This window comes from Equus quagga, chromosome 12 (genome assembly GCF_021613505.1).
Source record: "Equus quagga isolate Etosha38 chromosome 12, UCLA_HA_Equagga_1.0, whole genome shotgun sequence".
NCBI classification, from domain to species: Eukaryota; Metazoa; Chordata; class Mammalia; order Perissodactyla; family Equidae; genus Equus; species Equus quagga.
Genome location: NC_060278.1, coordinates 67394278 through 67413520, shown reverse-complemented (window position 1 = coordinate 67413520; position 19243 = coordinate 67394278). Strand labels below are relative to the sequence as shown.

Here is a 19243-nt window from a genome sequence, read left to right as displayed (position 1 = left end):
CAGTCTGTCCCATTACTGATGATGTGTGCACTTTGATCACTTGATGAAAGTGACTCTTGTAGGTAAAAAACTAAAATTATTTTAGCTTATCCTTGTCTGTGCAGAGGTCTGTAATAATTTCTCTATTCCTGACCTCTATGTTGGCTCTGCCCTAATTCTCACTTAGAATCAACAACTTCAAATTGCTGAGCCGATTTTAACCCCCTCTTGGAGTTTCAGCTTTGCTCTGCCCAACATCCCACCACAGGTACTTGCTGCTGCTGCTGTCTCCTTGGGTAAATGACAGTGAGTCAGTCCTTCTACACCTGATCTGGCTTCAGCCTCTGGTAATTGCTGCTATGTGGTCCATTTCAGGGAAATGGTTCCTGACTTTCCTTGTAATCAAAATAGACTTCACCCAGGTGGGCTGTCCTGCCACCTCCAACTAGGATGCTTGCAACCTACATGGACCCAGCTTCCAAGTGCCCAGCCTGGAGCTTTACCTACAGTTTCTTCTCTTCCATAGCTTGTATCTCTTTCTTCTCCCTAAAGTTGTCTCTGCTTTGTACCTTCCCTTAAAAAAAAATAGATTCTTTTGCTTGATTGATCTTTTCAAAGAGCTAGCTCTTAGATTTATCTATCAAGTGTGTGGGTTTATTTCTTTTTGAATCTATTAGTATCTGCTTTTATGCCATTCTCTTAATTTCTCTGGATTTGTTTTGTTCTTCCTATTCTAATTGCTTGATTAATTTATTTTTATTTTTTTCCTTCTTTGATATAAAATCATTTGTTGGGAAGGAAAACTTTTCTTCTGCCAATTCAGGTCTGAATGGTCAGAGGCCTGCAAGCTAACTGAAAATAGGCACGTTAACAGGAGAAACATGTATTACACTTAGGAGAGTAACTCACTGAATAGCCAGAGGGAAAGGTGATATACCAATTTAACAGAAGGCGGGGAGGGTTAGGGCTTTAATGAGAAAATGTGGAAGGTTGTAGTGGGTTTTTAATACTAATGACATTATGCTACTGAACTTGCCATGGATAGAATTATAGTAGAACAGGTAGACTGTGTAGTTGAGGTCAATGAAGAGGTCACTGATGGTGACAATGTCCACTTTGCCAGAGTTAAAAGGAGCCCTAGTGACCAGGCGCCCAATATGGCCAAATCTGTTTTCTCTGACCTTCACTGCTGTGTCTCAGGAACGCCGCTCGTACCGCAGAAGAAAATGCAGCTGTGTGTCAACCAGGGAGGAGCAGAGAGCGTGCTTTGCTGGGATTTTATAAGGAAGCTTAAACTAGACTTTTGAAAGCTTCTTGAGACTGGGATGCTAAACCAAGAACTCACCCCAGATCTCACTTGCAGTACCTGTAGATTTGGGTGAATTCCTTTCTTCTCAAGGTCCCCGAAATATCCTTCCCCACTCACCTGTCATGCTGGAAACCCTGTAAGCCAGGCACCAGATACCCAAGAAGGCATTGTTAGCATTAGCTTCATAAAATCAACCTTCTTTCCTTAAAACTGTCTGGTCATATTTGATTCTATGTGCATCATTTTCAAATATGACATTCCAGTCAAAGCCTTGGTCATATAACCAATGTTTCCAATTATGTTCTGTTTAAATGAGGACAGATTCTTACTGAACCTATGAAAATAACTATATTGCCGTAAAAATGAGAATAATCAATAAGAGTTTCCAAATTTTGGAGGGATCAGGCAGAGAGAAAAAGATAAATATTTCATTTCTGTTGACAAAAGTATAATCTACTAAATTGTAAGTTAAAAATAGCTTAAGAGAAAAAAAGATAGTGGTTCCTTAAGTCCAGGAGCAATATTTTATTTTATTTTATTTTTAAAAGATTTTATTTTTTCCTTTTTCTCCCCAACCCCCCCCACCCCCCCCCCCCTACATAGTTGTATTATATTCTTCGTTGTGGGTCCTTCTAGTTGTGGTATATGGGACGCTGACTCAGCGTGGTTTGAGGAGCAGTGCCATGTCCGCGCCCAGGATTCGAACCAACGAAACACTGGGCCGCCTGCAGTGGAGCACGTGAACTTAACCACTCAGCCACGGGGCCAGCCCCCAGGAGCAATATTTTAAACGAAAGACATAATTATCCTTTCATCAGTTTATTTAGTATCATGTAATTAATTCTTGTTCTGCTTGATCTTGGGTTAGCAGTTTCATGAACCCATTAGCTTCCCCACAAGAGTTTTATAAATCCTTGCTCAGTCCATTGGTGTGATCTCAAAGTTATTTAAACAACACCACCAGGACCTATACTCTGGAGTACCTAAAGTACCTCTCTTTCCCATGGGTCTTTGAGACAATTCCTTTTGCTGAAGACAAGTTTTCTGGCTTGTAGCTGATTGAAAGAGCTTTCAGGAAAGCATCAGAGTATAACTATCTGTGGATAGCAAAAGACTTAAATGGCTGTGGCTACGGATCTTATGAGAGTTCATTATACAGATGACACAATTGACAAGTAAATTTGGTTGTTTCTGTGGCATATGCATTTTAAAATAATAACTGGAATGTTGATAACATTATATTGTTGTCGTCTAATATCAGGCAAAGCAGTACCAGGACATATGGACAGCAAGGACACTGACAAATTTCTAGGAGCTTCATATAATTCCTGAAATATTTATTAGTAACATTTACCCATATAAATATAACCTAGGGAAAGTTAAGCATCTCTTCTTGTTTGACAGTGCTTTTCATGCAATTCAACATATCTAATTAATTTTTGATATCTCTCTTTTTATAAGGTAAAAGAGCAAATCTTTTGAGATTCTCCAGGAGCCCTTTGGGAAATCAGTTCAGGATAAAGATTTTATTTAGGATTTGATTTTGCGAAGGCAAAATAGCAAAAGTTGTTAAACATCTTAAAAGACTTGAACACCTGATTTTATAGGATCATAGGTCACTATGAAAAAACACTTAGTTACCTATTTAATCAAAGTAACAATAAAGAATTCAGAAGTAACTATAGGAGGTAACATGGTTGTAAAAACAAGCAAACAAACCTTAGCTCTCCTTAAAAGTGAGAAGACTTGGTTCTCTTAGTCAAGGACATGACAAAGGTTCACATAAAGCACAGAAAATTGTTCTGATAAGACACAGAGTCTTTGTTTCCTAGGCAGATTACTTTTATTTTCCTCTTATTGTGGTAGCATTGGTTTATAACATTATATAAATTTCGCGTGTACATCATTACATGTCAATTTCTGTGTAGATTACATCATAATTCACCACCCAAAGGCTAATTACAATCCATTGCCATACCCCAGGCAGATTACTTAAAAGGTAAATAAAAACCTTTGCAGTCTCTCGTAAAGAGTAGATCAGTAATCCAAGAAAACTTTGTTGTTTTAACAGAGAGAAAACCAAACTCTAGTTTTGCATTCAGTCATTATTAATATTAAAACCTGAAAAAAAAAGAAACCTTATAAATAAACCCATCCAACCTTAGCCAGCTTTGACCACTCAACATAAATTTTTTTTCCATAAGCCTTTTACTACTTTCTGTATCCATTTAGGTTTTGTCCTATTCTTTCCCTTTTTCATTCTGGAACAACCAGTCAATTTCTTTCTTTTTTACTGTAATAAAAACACATCCACATTTCTTGCATACTTTTCATATAGAATTGTTTTCCTTCATCCTTAACATTTCTGGTAATTTCATTTACATATATTGATTATAGTTTTTAGCCATTAGTAACCTTTATGTTACAGAGAAAATGAAGAAGTAGACAATTGTGGATTGTCTGTCACATACCAGCATTTTCTAGCAGACTAGCAAATTTTATGAATTTCATAATTTTTACAAGTATACCCCTTTTTACAGCACAATTTTTCAATGTGGCAAAACCAAATATCTTTATTAACAGATTCAAATATCTTTAGACTTTCTATAAACATAAGAAGTCAAAAGTATATAAACTTAAGCTCTATTTAATAATGAATGTTTCAATATTTTATCTTCTTTAGAAATGATTTAGATATTTGATGAATGTTTATTGTTTAACATAGCATAACTTTAAGGTTGCAAGTTACCAAAAAGATTTTGTAAACTATTTTTAGGCAGGCATATTATAAGACACAATTATAGTTGAAATAAAGTTTGTGAGAATAATGGCATAATTTGATACAATCAAATTTATAATTTTTATAATCTTAAATATCTAGTAGATATAATATCAGCTATTGACTGTTAAACCCAAGTAGAATAAAACGCACACCTGTATTATTAATGCTGATAATTCTGAAGACATACCTATTTTTATTAAATCAATAATACCAAATTAATCTTATTTACCAAAGATTTATCCAAGTCACATGAACTTGAGAAGCATTTGGGTTGGCTCCCATATTTCTGGGAGTTTTGGCAATATTTAATTTTATAAGCACCTATTTTTCTCTAAGACAATTAGAATCGAGCTTCTTTAAGGGATTTTATAAATTTAATTTGGTAATACCATCCAGAGAGAGAGAAATGTCACATACACATAATGTACATACATGCATAAAGACAGGTGCAAGTAGGGACCTTATAGCTTTCTTCCTAAGATTTTAGCCATGACTCAGGCATAAATACAGTAATATAAAACTCACTACTTTATGTGAGAGTTGGTTCTTATCTTTCCCCACTTTCTAATTTTATCTGAATTGTGTTTCTGGCAGATGGAACAAGTTAAGGTTACTTGCTTAATATGAAGGCTAAAGATTTTTAACAACATTTGTGGGGGAGACTTTTAAGATTTTATTCTGTTCTGACATATAATCTTGGAGGCTGTGGACTGAGTTTTGGGCAAGGACTGAGTCATCAGCAAGCAGCTGTCCGAGTGTCTCTAACGCTCGTCTGAGTGGATAAAATATCCAGGCTGTTTTTCAATTAGCCTTATTTTTTTTCCTTTTCAGCTTCAGGTGGTTGTTTTTGGGATCCCTGAGTCCCTGAGAGCCCCCAGCAAGGGGGATCAGGGAGCCTAAAGTTAGTAAAGTCATGTCAGTAAGAAAGGAAAAGGACAAAGTTAGCACCATAGTGGTGGAGCGTATTGTCAGCCAGGGGTTGGAGAAAGGAGGTTTCAGTTGATTGAGACATTCCTACAAGGGGAGCCCAAACAAGTAAGGAGAGCAGAGGGGCCTTGAAACAAAAAGCCAAAAACTCCCAGTCCAGGAGTTAGGGAGTGAATTGTCACATGAAACAAAGAGCCAGGAAGAGGAATTTCCAGCCCAAGCAGGACCTTTCAAACAAAGAAACCGGAGATTCTAATACAGCTTCAGAGAGTGTACTCACTGCATATGTGACTCAAACTAATAACCATGGATGCAAGCGGCATCCCCAAAGAGGACACAGAAGATGCATCCTCCATACCCAAAGATAGCCAAGGAGAAAGAAAGCAAGGACCTCTGTTGCCACAGGAGATGAGAATGGAGGTTAGGTGTTTGTGTTTCCAGTCCCCCACAAAAGTGAAATGCTTCTGATCATGGACCTGTTAATCTGTGAATCTGGACGGGTGATACTCAATTCTCAGCACTACAAAGGCAATGGGGAAGAGATGACAAGGGTCTTTATGGGCTGAGACCCTTTAGGCTTTAGACTTAGGCAAACCCCCAGAGAGCTGGCAGTGGTTGGTCAGAAAATGTTCCTTATGCACTTTGTGTTTCTGGCCCCCAGCCTGATGATTGGCCTCGTCCAAGTGCAGACCTGACAATCTGCATCCCCCGGCAGGTAGAAAAACAGAGAGGGCACTCTCGCTGGGTCCGAGTCAAGCTCTCAGGACACAAAACTGAGAAGAAAGGAGAACCTCATCCAGTTTTACTGGTAACCCACAGCAAAGTTTGTCCAAGTGACTTCCAGTCTGGTAAGAATCAGAAACTCACCAGCCTGTGAGACTGACTTGAACATATAGGATGTATGCCTATGTTCTACCCTATAAGTCTCCTTTTTTTTTTCTTCTGAGGAAGATCTGCCTTGAGCTAATATCTGTTGCAAATCTTTCTCTTTTTGCTTGAGGAAGGTTGGCCTTGAACTAATATCCATTGCCAGTCTTCCTCTATTTTGTATGTGCGTCACTGCTGCAGCATGGCCACTGACGAGTGGTGTAGGTCTGTGCCTGGGAACTGAACCTGGGCCATCAAAGCAGAGAGCGCTGAACTTAATGACTAGGCCAGCCCCTAACTCTCCTTCTTATGACAAACAGCACGACAAAAGAAACAGACAGACAGGACACAGTGGCCATCTATATAACAAGAGTCACAATATCAAAAACACTAGTTCTTACCAAAAATGTTTCTTCTGTACAGTCACGCACCACATAACAATGTTTTGGTCAACAATGGACTTCATATATGACTGTGGTCCCATAAGATTAGTACCGTATAGCCTAGGTATGTAGTAGGCTATCTCATAGAAGGTTATGTAGGTATACTCTATGATGTTCACACAGCGAGGAAATTGCCTGACATCACATTTCTCAGAATGCGTCCCTGTCGTTAAGTGATGCATGACTGTATAGCTAGATTTTGGAAAATCTTTTTTAGAAAAGACAAGGAAAGAATCTTCTTACTCTCACTTGACTGGAGCCTGAGCAGAATTCCAGGAGTCTGACTGGTAAGAAAGCTCACTTTTGCTTGCTTGGTCAGAGGATCTGGGCTTTCAGCTACAGTCTCTGGATCAAGCAGGAAGTCCCAACCAGCCCACCTTCATCACCAAAACCATTGGGAGAAAAATCTTTTCCTCTTACAACTTGGGTCTGAATGGTCAGGGACCTGCAAATTAACTGACAATAGACAGATCAACAGCAGAAGTGTTTATTGCACAGGCAGGAGTACTCTGTAGTGGGGAGTAACTAGCTGAATAGCCAGAGGTAAAAGTACATAAAGCAACTTCACAAAGGGAGTGGGGGAGTTAGAGCTTCCTTGGGAAAGTGTGGAAGGGTCTATTGGGTTTTTGATCCCAATGGGAACGGCCAGTCTCCCTCCTTACTGGGAGGTTCCCGGGAGTGTGTCTAGGGCGGGTGGTTTATGGCTGCTCAATTTGCACTTCCTTGTGGAAGGGGTCAGTCTTCTCCCAAACAGGAGACTCTCGGAGAAAGTCCATGGCAGCTGTATTTTCAGGAGGCTCTGCTTAGGTTTAGATTATGTTTCTGTGACTGCTGATGGTTCAGATGTTTTCAGTTTAAAGTAATCTTCATAATTCTTTGGTGGGCTGTTAATCCCTCACATTTAAAGCTATGAATCTTCCACTCAGTATTGCCTTGTCTATATCCCATGGGCTATTATCAATTAATACTGATATTAATGTTCTCATTCTCATGTTGTTATTTTATGAGTAATCTGTGGTTCTGGTTTTAATATCTTCTTTCATCTAAAAGTTATTTAGGGTTTGATTTCCAATTGGTGTGATTAGTGTGTGTGTGTGTGTCCTCTTGTCAGGAATTTCTAAATTTTTTGCATTATGCTTAAAAATATGACATGTAATTTCTACTTTTAGTTTAAACTGAGGTCTTTCTTTACAGCCTGATCCTAGTATAGGATCAGTTTTTACACATGTCCACGGACTTCTGAAAAGAATGTATATTCTCTGTTTATAGAGTTTAAACTTTGATATAGCGTTATTAAATACAGCTTACTGATGACATTCAAATTTTCTATCTTTATTATTGTTGATTTGGTCTATCATATTCTGAGAAGGTAAATTAAAATTTCTGTTTATTGTGGTCTTGTCTATTTCTCTTTGCATCTGTAAAACTTTGGCCTTAGGTACTTAGATGCTAGGCTCTTTGGTGCATGTGGTTTCATGACAACGAGGTTGTCATTGTGTCTATCTTTTACCAATATAAAGTAACTATTTTTGCCCCATCTGATATGTTTAGGTTTGTATTATATTTAACCTGATGATAGTATTTCCATTTCAATGCCAACACTATACCAGAAGAAATTTTATAATGAATTATTCTAAGCAATGTCCTCTAAGTCTAGGGCATAGGCAGTTTTGACGTGAGGTAATGAAGAATGGATCCTAAACAACTTCACTCAAATTTCCCACCTCATTTTGTTTTACCTTTCACATTCAGATCTACTATCCACATGGAATTGATTTTCATGTATGGTGTGATATAAGAATCAAGCTTCATTTAAAAAAATATGGATATCCAATTGACCAAGCACCATTTATTGAAAAGGTCAACCTTTCCCCCATTGCAGTGCCACCTTTGTCACAAATCAGTTGTCTATATATTTGTGGGTTGATTCTGGAATTCTTTTTTCTCTTTGTCAGTACTATCCTGCCTAATTACCATAGCCTTATGATAAATCCTGATATCATGTAGAGCTAGTCTTTTTACCTTATTTTTTAATTGACTTTTTTATTCTTAGTTATCTGATTTCTCACATGAACTTGAGAGTCAGCTCAAAAATGATGATAGCTTTAGAGATCTTGAATGAGATTGCTTTGAATTTATAGATCAGTTTGGGGGAACTGACATCTTTACAATATATTACGACTTCCAATCTATGAATGTGGTATATTCCTCAATTTATTTATGGCCTCTTTAATTTCTTTCCACAATGTTTTATAGTTTTTGCATAGAGGCTTTTCACATCTGTTTATTCCTAGGTATTTGATATTTTCACACTTTTGGAAATTACATCTTTAAAAAATTTTGTTTTCAAATTGTTTGTTGCTGTTATATAGAAATGCAATTGGTTTTTGGATATTGACCCTCCATCCAACAACCTTGCTACAGTGACTTATTAATTCTATGAATTTATCTGTAGATTGTTTTGAGTTTTCTCTGTATAATGTAAATTTTAAGTTTTTACTTTCCAGTTCTTTTTCATGCACTGGCTAATACCTTGAATACAAGTTGTGTTAGCAGACATCCTTATGTTGTTCTCAATACTAAATGGAAAGCTCTCAATATGTCATCATTAAGGATGACTTTGTGAATACCCATTATCAGATTAAAGAAGTTTCTGTATTTCTGGTTGGCTAAGAAATTTATCAGGAATGGTTGTCTTTTTATTGAATTGAATTTTATAAAATGCTTTATTTGTGTATTTACTGAGATGATCATATGATTCTTATCCATTATTTTGTTAATGGGGTGAATTACGTTGATTGATTTTTCTATGGTAACTATTTTGTTAATAATAACCATACGTTATTCTTTATGCAATGCTGGGTTCTTTTTGCTAATGTTTTGTTGAAGATTTTTGCAGACATGTTCAGGCGTGAGATTGGTCTGTGATTTTTACCCCTTGAAATGTCCTTGCAAAACTCTGGAAATGAGATTATGCTGGCCTCATAGAACAATTTGAGAAGTATTCTCTCTTCTATTTTTAGAAGTTTTTGCAAGTTTAGAAATATTTATTCTTTAAATATTTTGTAGCATTTGCCAGTGAAGCAGTCTGAACCTGGTGTACTTTTTTGGGGAAAGTTTTTAATTGCAGTTTCAATTTTTTAAATTGTTATAGAACTATTCTTCTTTGGTCTGTTTGGTAATTTGTAATTTTTTATAAGAATTTATATGTTTTCTTTACATTTTTAAATGCGTTAAGATAAAATTGAAGCTGTTCTTCATTTTCTCTTATTAAACTGTTAATATTCATAAGCTGTATAGTGATGCTGCCTTTTTCAAAATTCCTGACCTTGATATTTGTATTCTCTCTCTGGAGCAATCTCGCTAGGGACATCAATTTTATTAGTCTTCACAAAGAACCGATTTTTGGCTTGTTTGATCCTTCCTATTTAATGTTTATTATCTATTTCATTTCTGCTCTTTTCTTTATTATTTCCTCTTTTTTATTTTTGGGCTTAATTTGATGTTGTTTTCCTATATTTTAAGATAGGTTCTTGACTCATCAATTTTCAGTTTTTCTTCTTTTCTAATATGTGTTTAAACTATAAATATTCCTCTATGCTTGGATTTAGCTGCAACTCACAAATTTTGTTGTATAATGTATTCATTATCAATATTTTTGAAATTTTATTTTACTCATTCGTTGGCCCATAAGTTGTTTAAAGCAATATTTATTTCCAAAAATATGGGGATATTCTATTTATCTTTTTATTTTATTTTATTGTGGTAAGAATACTTAGCATAAGAACTACTTTCTTAAATTTTTAAGTGTACAATATAGTTTTGTTAACTACAGGCACAGTTGTACAGCAGATCTCTAGAACTTGTTCATCTTGCATAACTGAAATTTTATACCTGTTGAATAGCAACTCCCCATTTCCCCTTCCCCCAGACCCTGGCAATCACCATCCTACTCTCTGCTTCTATGCGTCTGACTATTTTAGATACCTCATATAAGTGAAATCATGCAGTATCTGTTCTTCTGTGACTGGCTTATTTCACTTAGCATAGTGTGTTCAAGGTTCATCCATATTGTCACATATTGCAGAATTTCCTTCTCTTTTTAAGACTGAAGAATATTCCATTGTATGTATGTACCACGTTTTCTTTATCCACTTGGGATGTTCTAGCTATCTTTTTATTACTAGGTTTTAGCTTATTGCATTGAAGTCAGAAAGCCTACACTGTGTGATTTTAGTCCTTTAAACGTTTTTCAGCATATGGTCAATTTTTGTAAATGTTCCTTGAGTCCATGAAAAGAGCATATATCCTATAGTTGTTAGGTGCAAGGTTCTATAAGAATCAGTCATGTTTGATAGCAATGTTGTCAAATATTTTATCCTTATTGACTTCATCACTTGTTTGATCAATTCATGAGAGGTGTATTAAAATCTCCTGCTTTGATGGTGAAAGTACCATTTTTACTCATAGTCTATCATTTTTTCATTATATATTTTGAGTCTATATTATTAGATGCATAATTTTTAAATCATTATATCTTCCTTTAACTTTTCTTTATCAATTATGAAGTGTCTTTCTTTGCCTTAAAGTCTACTTTTTATGGTTTTAATATGGCCACACCTACTTTCTTTGAGTCATGTTTGCACGCCGTATCTTTTTCCATCCTTTTATTTTTATCCTTCCTATTTCCTTACCTTTTGGATGTGTCTCTTATAAAGAGCATAGAGTTTGGTTTTTGTTTTTAATTTGATGTGACAACCATTGTCTTTTTAATTGGGGTATTTAGTCTATTTACGTTTAATGTTTTAATGGGTTTATATTTACCATCTTACTTTATAGATGTCCCCTATGTTTCTATTTTTTATTCCTGGCGTTATTTCTGCCTTTTTCTTTCTTAATCTCACCAATGTCAATTTAATTAGTATTTTCAAAGAACCAGCTTCAGGATTTGGTTGATTCTCTCTGATATTTTTTCTGACTGCATCAATAATCCATTGCTGCAGTAATGCTGCTAACAGACAACCACAAAGCCACAGTTACATACCACAGCAAGCATGTTTTGCTCATGCAGTTGGGGTCAGCTAGACAGATCTGCTGATCTTGACTGGGTCTTCTCACATGTCTTGGGGTTGGTTGCCTGTTGGCTAATCTAGGCTGACCTTGGCTCTGTTCCATATGCCTCTCACTCTTTAGCAGGCTAGATTGGGCATGTTCTCATGGTGACAGCAGAGGTGCAAGAGACCAAGTGGAAACACACAAGGCTTCTTGAGGTCTAGGCTTTGAACTAACACATGTCACTCATCCAAAACAGATCACGTGGCTGAGCCCACAATCAGAATGAGAAGACACTACATGGCAAAGGGCCTAAATACAGAGAGAGTGAAAAATCCGCATCATCATAACAACCCATGATTAAAAAAAAGAATAATGCTGATGATTTTTGTCATGGCCTTCTTTCTCCTGTCCTAAGGAGACACAAACTGCAGTTTAGCCTGGAGAAGGCTAAAACCTATAGTCTCATCTCAAGACAGTGATCTGGGAATTACTAGTGCATTATGCTCAAGTTCATCATACTGTCTGGCTTGGAGTCTGCACTGCAGTCTAGATGGGAGGAGTTGCCTTGAAAAATATGAAGAAAGCCCTTTGTCCTCCTGTCATGCAACTTGCCTAGTGTTTTTCTTTGTATCATTATGGACTCTATTAGCAGCCTCTTGCTGTTCATTCAGCTGTTCAGCAAATGCTGAGTATATCCCGTATACTAGACTTTAGGAACCTAGTCTAGTACATGGTAAGTCTAGTACTATCTAATGGCAGGATAAACATGCAAGACAAATGAATTTATAATCAGAGAATTGTTTTGAAGGTTAGAAAATTGTGGTGGGACCATAGCAGAATTATACCTAAGTCATCTTTAGAGCACCAGCATAGACTTTATAGAAAAGAAAGCTTTTGAGTCAAACTTCAAAAACAAATTGGAGCTTTCTAGGTAAATAAGCAGAAAGATTTTCCTGGAAGAGGGAACAAAATGTGCAAAATAAGGAGGTATGAAGTGAGGGAGTGACAGGAGATAAAGCAGAACAGGAGATGGAGGCAAAGCAATCAAAGCCTTGCATGCCTTACAAAAGAATTTAGATTCTATTTAATTACAACATATCTGATGATGAACCACTGGGAATCTTTAATTAGAAATGGATACATGGTCTTCCAGTTCACAGGAAGACTTTCCAAGGGTCACTAGAGTGTCTGGGACAGAGATAAGAAGAGAGTGAAACAGAACAGTGATTATGTATGAACCTGGGATATATTTTGGAGAATTGGTGGAACTTGATGTTTTACTGCATATGGGGAAGGAAGGTTGTGGAAAAGGGAAATATCAAGGATGACATCAGAAATGAGGTGGATGATGGAACCGTTTTGCAAGATGGCAATAATAGGAGTGAATGACTTATTTGATGGAGATGCTGTGATTTCTGATTTGGACAAGTTTGACCTTCCTAATAAGGATTTGGTTGGATACACAGCACTCAGTCAGCAACCGGTGCCTATTGAGGTAGACAGAAACATGACCTCCCCAAAGATATCCACATCCCAATCCCTGGGACCTGTAAATTTTACCTTAGTTTTGCAAAAAGAATCTTTCTAGGTCTGATTAGGGTCTTGACATGAGGAGATTATCCTAGATTATCTGAGGGTCCCTGAATGCCATCACAAGTGTCCTTATGTGAGAGAGACAGAGGGAGATAACACAGACAGAAGAGGAGGAGACCGTGTGACCAGGGAGGCAGAGATTGGAGTGATGTGCCTACATGGCAAGGAATGCCAGCGGCCATCATGAGCTGGAAGAGCCAGGAACAGATTCTCCCCAAGAGCCTCTGGAGGGAGCGTGGCCCTGCTGGCACTTTGATTCATTGCCAAGTCCCCAACGTCTAAGGTGTTAGTGTCTAGCAGATGGTAGGTGTGAAATATAAATTTTTTAATGAGTCAATGAATAAATAAATGAACACTCAGTGTGCTTTGTTCGTACCTCTGCTTTAGCAGTTTTCACACTGTAAGATAGTTAGGGGTGTGTGTGCGCCCACACAGGCCCACACACCCTGATCGCTTGTGAGCTTTTTAGAGTAAGAATGATGCATCTTATTCCTCATTACTTCTGTGTACCTCATAGAGTGCCTGCAACTCATTGTTCTCCATTGACTTTTAGTTGAATAAATGATTTCACTTGAGCCTCTAATCTTTTCTCTTCTGAAAACTGAGTGACTTAAATTCATTTGTGAGTCTTTTCTGAAATCATCCATAATATTAAAATATTAAACAAAAATGACTGTTTTGTAGGGGCTGGCCCTGTGGCCTAGTGGTTAAGTTTGACATGCTCTACTTCAGTGGCCCAGGTTCGTGGGTTTGGATCCCGGGCACAGACCTACATCACTTGTCAGCCATGCTGTGGCAGTGACCCACATACAAAATAGAGGAAGAATGGCACAGATGTTAGCTCAGCAACAATCTTCCTTAAAAAAACAATCAAAACCTATTTTGTAATATTTTGAAGAAAGAAATTTACTTTTATAATGAGACTTTTTTTGAATCTTAATTGCATTGGTAATACGTGAAACTGTCCTCCTTTAAAAAATTAGGGTACTAGTTAAAGTTGAGTTCCCTTTGATCAACATCCAAGCCTGGTTCTCTCTCTCTTCCCCAGAAATAGCCATTGTTAAAACTTTAGTATGTATCCCTCCAGATCTCTTCTTTATACTTTTGTATGAAGTCCATGTATTCATAGAAAAAATACTACCCTTTTGTGGCAGTGTTTTTTATATAAATGGTGTCTTTTGGGTATGTGACATTTTGAAGTTTGCTTCTTCACTCATCTCTTTGGGATCTGACAATGTTGATACGCGTGGGTCTAGGACACTCCTTTTGCCTTCTGGGTAGTATTCCACTGTGTGGAATGTGCCACATTTGTCCATCCACATAGATAAATTTTCAACAGCATTTACGTTGCTTCCATTATTTTGTTATTGGGAATGATGCTCCAGTAACATCCTTGAGCGTGTCTCCTTGGGGCCCGTGCAAGAGTCTGCACAGGTTGTATTCCAAGAATTGTTCTTGCTGGGCTTGGAAATGCCTCACATTGCCACCAGTGTGATGTCATTGTTTTCATTTTATTTCTCCAAATATTATTGAGGTTGAACATTCTTTGTTTATTGATTGTTTACATTTCCTGTCCATTTATTTCCTTTGCCTTTTGGGTTTTTTCTTTTCTTGAAATATTGGTCTATTGCGTGTATTGTGAATATTTTCTCCATGTATCTTTTTGTTTTAACTTTTTTTTAAGGGTACTTTTGACAGATAGAACTTCTGGATTTTGATGTAGTCAAATATGTCAATATTTTTCCTTTATGACTTCTGCTTTTGCATTTTTAAGAAAGGATTTTTCCACCTACAAGATCATAGAGATATTCTTCTGTATTTTCTTCTAGTAATTTCAAAGTATTTTAAAAACATCTTTAGGCTGTTAATATATCTACCATTGACTTTTATGTATTATATGAAATAGAGGCCGAAATTAACTTTTTCCTATATGGTTAGCCAGCACTACTTATTGTATAATTTATTCTTTCCCCACCAATTTGAAGTGCCATCTTTAACATATATCAATGCTTCGTAATTGCCTGGCCATTTCTAGATTCCATTCTGTTCTATTCCTACTCTGATAACTTATTATTTTAATAACTATGGCTTTATAATATGTCTTAAGATTCATTAGGAAATTTGGCCCATTCTTTGTTCTTATTTCTTAAAATTTTGTTGACTGTTGCTTCATATTTACTCTTTTAGAATCAGTTTATTTCATTTCAAAAGAAATCTTATTGGGATTTTCAGTCAATATTTAAAATAAATGTTAAAAACCACCAGATTGTATACTATTATTAATTCCTAAAGCCTTCATGATATATTATTTAGCTTTCCCTATGTATTATTGCTGTTAGACAAAGAGCAGGGCAGATCCAGGTCTTGTGGCTCCTGAAGTCTGTACCATTTGGGAGCCCTCTTTAAGAAAAAGGATGCCAAATTATGAGTGCAGTGGGAAGTGCTGTGCTTTGGGGGGGCCTGTACTGGGGAGGTGCTGGAAGCTCCAGCTTTATCAGCTTCCTGGTGAACCCACCTCAGTTCAGCAGTCTCCCTTGGAGAGAGAGTCCTAGCAAATTGTGCCTTCACTCCCTCTAGAATAAACTACTAGTTCATGACTTCTAAGCTACTTAGGTAGTGTAAACAATAAAATAACAATTAAATTTGCAACCTCAGTTGTGTTTTTAGTTGTGTGTTATGTAATACCACTGCCTCAACTTTTCCCTGGGATGGCACCTCACGTTTGAGGATCTCAGGACACATTATGAACATTAACTAATTAAACCTCAGAAAACCCCAGAGACACAGGGAGGAGAGAGCGAGCATCACCTCGCCCAGTTCTGAAATGCAGCCACCTCTGGGGACGAGCATGGCAGCTGCTTAATAATAATCTGCAACACCCATGACAGTTTAGCCAAGACAATTAGTCATGGTAGTTGGTAATTGTCTCATGAACATTAGGCTGTCAAAGAGTGAAGTCACCAGGATTATTAGTTCATTGCAAATCTAATCCATTCTTTAAGATTCTTCACTTTTTAGCAATTTTGTCCTAATTGTAAAAGAAACACACGCACAGGGAAGGTCTAGTTTCTTTTTAGTTGTGTTTTTTTGTAGTTCTCCAAATTTAAAGCTTAAAATAGGAGACAACTATCTTTTAAAAAAATAAAGTACAACTTAAGAATAAGGAGTTATGTGGGTTTTTTTAGTTGAAAAAGTTTGCTGATGAGCAAAACAAATAAATGATGGTAGAAATCAGAAGAACAGCTACCTTTAAGACGTGTGTTGCTAGTCAAGAGGATGAGGGAAACTTCTGGGTGCTGGAAATGCTTTCAGTATTCATCTAGGTGGTGGTTATGTGGGAGTAGATATCTGTAGAAATTCACGCACTTTACTGTGTGTTATATCTCAATAACAAAGTAAATTAACCTAAAAAGCACACTGCTCTTGTCCTCTTGAGATGCTGGAAACCCTGTCTAGACTATCTGGAACGTTTTGCAAGGAGCAGGATGCATTCAGGAACTAGAGACGTGATATATTTTATTCCTCCCAAAGCGTCTTTCTCCAGACGGGGCGTTCCAAGTCCTTTGCTTCTCTCTCCTGACATTTTCTCTCCATGGCGGGCTACCCGTCATGCTGGGATGCGGTTCTCTTTCCTTGTACCTTCAACATTATGTACCTCCTCATCTGTGCCCTTTACACCTCCTTGGGTATCTAATTTTTCTCTTAGAATTTCATTCTATTTCGTTCACCTACATCTTTTCCAGGAGCAGATATAGGGCATGAATGATCCAGGGATATGAATGGAGAGGAATCTGCAGGAGCCATTGCCCTGGCTGGTGCTGGAACAGCACAGTAGGAGGGGAGGAAGCCGAGGGCATCTAGGCTGCCTCTGGCCCACAGCATCTGATGTGACAGTTACAAACATAAGACGGAGTGGCAGGCCCATGCTGGAAGCAGTGTCTCGGAGCCTCCAGCAGACCCAGGGTCCCTCCTGCATCTGCGGCAGCCTCCAAGGAGAAGCAGCCCCTGAGCAGAGCGTGCTAGGCTGCTCTGAGCTAAGGCCCAAAGACTGTGAGCAGATCAGGCTGAGAGGCCCCCAGCAGAGCAGGCACAGAGTGAGCCAGAAGGGAGGAGGTGGGGGCGGGGAGAGATGAAGAGGGGAGAGAAAGAAAGAGGGGAAGGGAGGGAGGGGGTGAGAGACATAGAAAGAAAGAAAAGAAAAGAAGGCAGAAGGAGGAGGATGAGAAGGAGGAGGGGAAAAAGAGCTCTTTAGGCAATAGGAAACTTTTTTCCTACTGTAATTTTTAGTCAAGCTTAAATACTTGAGCGCTACTCTGCTTGTTGATTTTCCAGGATATATTAAAGCAGCTGTGCTCTGCTCCAGTTCTTCTCACTTAGAAAGTAGAAAAGTGAAAATAGTGGCCACTGTCAGACCGTGTGTTCACAGCATTTTCAAGAAAGGGGAGGCAGCGCTGGTGCCGAGCTTATGCTTTCACGTGGCACTGACAGAGCTAACTGTGGCTTTTCCACATTCTGTCTTAAAATTTCAAAGCCTGGCATCCGGCAAGTTGACAGTCAGTTGTCTGTAAACGTCAAAGGGGGCTCCTCTGACAGGATCACAAAGCTCAGTAGCCTGCAGAGGTGGAGGGCGGCCGGGGGGCCAGGCCAGGCCCAAGCCCATGGCTGGCATCACTTTATCTCCACGACTCCCATAGGGGCAGGTACATTCAATCTCCATCATGTGGGCGAGGGCACAGAGAGGTCAGAATTGGCGTGGGCTGCAAAGACCCTGTTCTTCCCACCTCATGGTACTGCCCTCGGCAATATAATTCTTTAGGTATGCTGCAGTTTAGAAACACATTACTGTGCTGTCTCCAATTTCTGTGGCTCTGCAGATAATTATCATTTATTTTCTGTCCTTGTACCACTCTTTCTCTCAAAGATGCTGAGCTCAGGAGTAGCAGCCAGAGTTCCCAGAAAATAGTCGAGGAGCTACAGGAACCTGTCTCTCCAGAGGCCATGGAAAGAGTCCAGGTAATGGAGACCATTCACTCAGGCCTGGGGCCTGGGGGCGGGGGCTGGGAGCTGCTTGTGCCATCAGGGTCAGGGGTGTTCCTGGTGCTAGGGTCGTTACCAAGAAGTTCTAAGGTCTTGGAGAGTTCTTAGGTCTTGTGGACAAGACCTCACTAGCACTAAGATCAGGGAGACAGCGGGCCGGGAGTCAACAGAGGCTGTGTGTTTATAACAGACAAATTCCAGCCTCCCTGCTGTCTCCAAGAATACTGGTCAGAATGGAATTTCATCCCTTCTCTACCTTCTTTCTCATACGTTCCCTGATTTCAGGAGGCTGAGATAGATAAAGCTGCTCATTTAAAGCCAGTTAAAAATCTAGACTTTCTGAAGAGACTTACATACTGTCCACATACTCAAATGAGGCAGCATGTTCCTTCCTGCTTGAATGGGCTCTGCAAGCTACAGAGACTCCTTGGAGAGCTGCTGGCTCAGCTGTCCTTGCCTGACCTCAGCAGGAGCCTCCCCGTACTCTTGCCCCCCAGCTTGCCAGGGTGATGCTGATAGAGCTCTGCATCTGCTGCTGCCCTAACCTAAAGAGGGGCAAACTCACACCAAAGGAGGCCAGAGCCAGTCATGGAATAGACTGCATAGGATCTGGTGCATGGGCCCAGGGATCCAGCCATTGTTTCCTCTCTGCCAACCTCTGGCCACTAATGGGTTCAGAGTAATATAAATTCCCATGTTTACTGGGCTCTGGGTCCTCACATGTCTCAGGGCATGTCTCTTGTATCCTCAGGAACAAGGCCCCACTAAGGGGCTTGAGTGGGGCAGGAGTAGGGAGAATGAATGGGCTCACTTCTAGGCTAATGTTGTCAGCCTGGTCCTACATCAGCACTGTGTGTGGTGAGAATCCCAAGGTGCGTTTCACTATGCAGCTCCTTCAACTTCTAGGCCTCCTGACTCCTCCATCTAGCTGGACCCAGGACCCATCCCTGAGCCCAGGATGGGGGACAAATGCAGTGCCAATTCTCTCTTTTTCTCCTTTCCAACCTTGGACAAAACAATATTTACCTTGCCCATCAACTCACGCAAAGAAAATCTTGGGAAGACAAGGAGGGAGGGAGGACCTTTATCTTAGCGCTAGGCCACCTGGCTCATCCTCCTGGATTTTCACATTATCTCTGTGGAAAATGCATTCTTATCCCCCAAACCACAAAAGAACCCAAACTGTAGCTGGTTGGGTGTTATATTTCAAGTGCTGATTTATTCTCTGCACAGAGGTTGGGCACTTACAGT

The 19243-nt window shown here is 38.9% G+C and overlaps 1 protein-coding gene across 5 annotated transcripts in view; it reads left to right on the top strand.

Moving 5' to 3' along the window:
• CFAP61 (cilia and flagella associated protein 61) overlaps nt 1-19243 on the top strand; it is a 294287-nt gene that overhangs the window by 79200 nt on the left and 195844 nt on the right. For all 5 annotated transcript variants that reach the window (XR_006891038.1, XM_046678345.1, XM_046678348.1 and 2 more), the window contains one exon: nt 17877-17968. Coding sequence is in view for 4 of the 5 variants with exons in the window: in XM_046678345.1 (XP_046534301.1) it covers nt 17877-17968 (92 nt within the window). In the remaining variant the exon portion in view is untranslated. The remainder of the gene's footprint in view (nt 1-17876; nt 17969-19243) is intronic.